This window comes from Elephas maximus, chromosome 7 (assembly GCF_024166365.1).
Source record: "Elephas maximus indicus isolate mEleMax1 chromosome 7, mEleMax1 primary haplotype, whole genome shotgun sequence".
NCBI lineage: Eukaryota > Metazoa > Chordata > Mammalia > Proboscidea > Elephantidae > Elephas > Elephas maximus.
The window spans coordinates 115,856,559-115,858,506 of NC_064825.1; the positions used below are offsets into that span (position 1 = coordinate 115,856,559).

General features: G+C 39.4%; 1 protein-coding gene across 1 annotated transcript; it reads left to right on the forward strand.

The window, feature by feature from the left end:
* The first annotated feature begins 807 nt into the window (after positions 1–807).
* LOC126080772 (olfactory receptor 4C15-like) lies at positions 808–1,743 on the forward strand. The gene has a single exon (XM_049891946.1). It carries the CDS (start codon positions 808–810, stop codon positions 1,741–1,743), a length of 936 nt encoding a protein of 311 aa, XP_049747903.1.
* The last annotated feature ends 205 nt before the right edge of the window (positions 1,744–1,948 follow it).

Here is a 1,948-nt window from a genome sequence, read left to right on the forward strand (position 1 = left end):
TTATAAAACCTAACATGAACTTTATTCTAGACACCATCGCTTGCATGATTTCACTTAGTCATCAGCACGACAAACTGAAGTAGGTATTATTATCAGCCTCTTTTTCATCTTGAAATGACGAATAATAAAAAGCAACTCAACGTTTAATGTATATAGTATTTAATAAGCATAAATATAAGCACTTTTCCATAGGATCTTGTTTTTTATAAGAAATCAATTAATTCATCTTAAAGGCCCACTTGAACTCTGATTTTAAAGAAATATTTAGGGAGTAGGCATGATTTCCAAGTACCTCTTAAATTGCATGATATCTCTTCTTCTATTTGTAGATAGGAGCAGTTTCCTAAGGAGAGATGCATTTCCCATGCAAGTCATCCTGGTTCCCATGCCATGTCAACGGCAGACATATCTAACACATTACAGCCCTCCTTTCCTCAGAGCTTGGATGTGCTTCAGAATCCTCGACAAGTCACTCTAGGTAGCCACTACCAACTAATCAGTGTTGGCACCTAAGATAAACGCTGTTGGTCATCTCTAGCACATATGAATGTTTCCTTCCCCAATACTGAAACTCTATTTTAAAGTATTTAACCTCAATTCTGCCTGATGTCTCACTACGGCCTTCAACAAATTTCTCATTTTGTGTTTTCAACCACAAAAGAAGCACTTAAAATAACTTTGCTTATGGATGCACCAGCCTGTTGAGAGCTATGCTAATAACCTTAAACTAGTCTGAGGCAAATATCTGTCTCTGATAATTTTAGATTCTATTTGGCCACTGTAGAATTCACCTTTTCCTTTGAAATCATGCAGAACAAAAGCTTTGTAACTGAATTCGTTCTCTTGGGGCTTTCACAGAATCTAAATGTTCAAAAAACAGTATTTGTTGTATTTTTGTTTGTCTACTTTGCAACTCTTGGGGGCAATTTGCTAATTGTGGTGACCATCAGCAGCAGCCCAGCACTCCTGGGCTCCCCTATGTACTTTTTTCTGGCTTTTTTGTCCTTCCTGGATGGGTGCATCTCCTCTGTCATCGCCCCAAAGATGATTGTGGATTCCCTTTATGAGAGGAAAACCATCTCCTTCGAGGGCTGCATGACACAGCTCTTTGCTGGGCACTTCTTTGCTGGAGTAGAGGTGATTGTCCTCACAGCCATGGCCTATGACCGCTATGTGGCCATTTGCAAGCCGTTGCACTACACCTCTGTCATGAACTGGAGGCTCTGTGGCATTCTGATGGGGGTAGCCTGGACAGGAGGCTTCTTGCATTCTGTGATACAAATTCTCTTTACTTTCCAGCTGCCCTTCTGTGGCCCCAATGTTATCAATCACTTCATGTGTGACTTGTACCCATTATTGGAGCTTGCCTGCACTGACACTCACATCCTTGGCCTTTTGGTGGTTGCCAATAGTGGTTTTATCTGCATCATAAACTTCTCCTTGTTACTTATCTCTTATTGTGTCATTTTGCTCTCTCTAAGAGCTCATAGCTCTGAAGGACGGCAGAAAGCTCTCTCCACCTGTGGTTGTCACATTGCTGTTGTGGTTTTGTTCTTTGTCCCGTGCATATTTGTGTATGCAAGACCTCCATCTGCTTTCTTCTTTGACAAGATGGTGGCCCTATTTTACACTACCCTAACTCCACTGCTCAATCCTATGATTTATACTCTCAGGAATAAGGAAGTGAAAAATGCCATGAGGAAATTGTGGACTAAGTTGGTGGTAGATTCTGATGATAAATAACAAACTTAAATAAATAAATAAATAATATTCCAGAGGAAAGAAATCAAAAAGGGCTTAGACAAGAACTTTATAGTGGATGGACCATATAATACTGAAGGTTATATATAATATTAAAAACAACACTAAATTGGAGGCCAGGAGATACTATTTCCACCTCAGATCACTTTCATCTTAGAGTTGAATTTTATGCTTTTTTAGAATATAA

Bases quoted from the DNA above. Each gene is read 5' to 3' on its own strand.
- LOC126080772 (XM_049891946.1), top strand. From the start codon at position 808: ATGCAGAACAAAAGCTTTGTAACTGAATTCGTTCTCTTGGGGCTTTCA.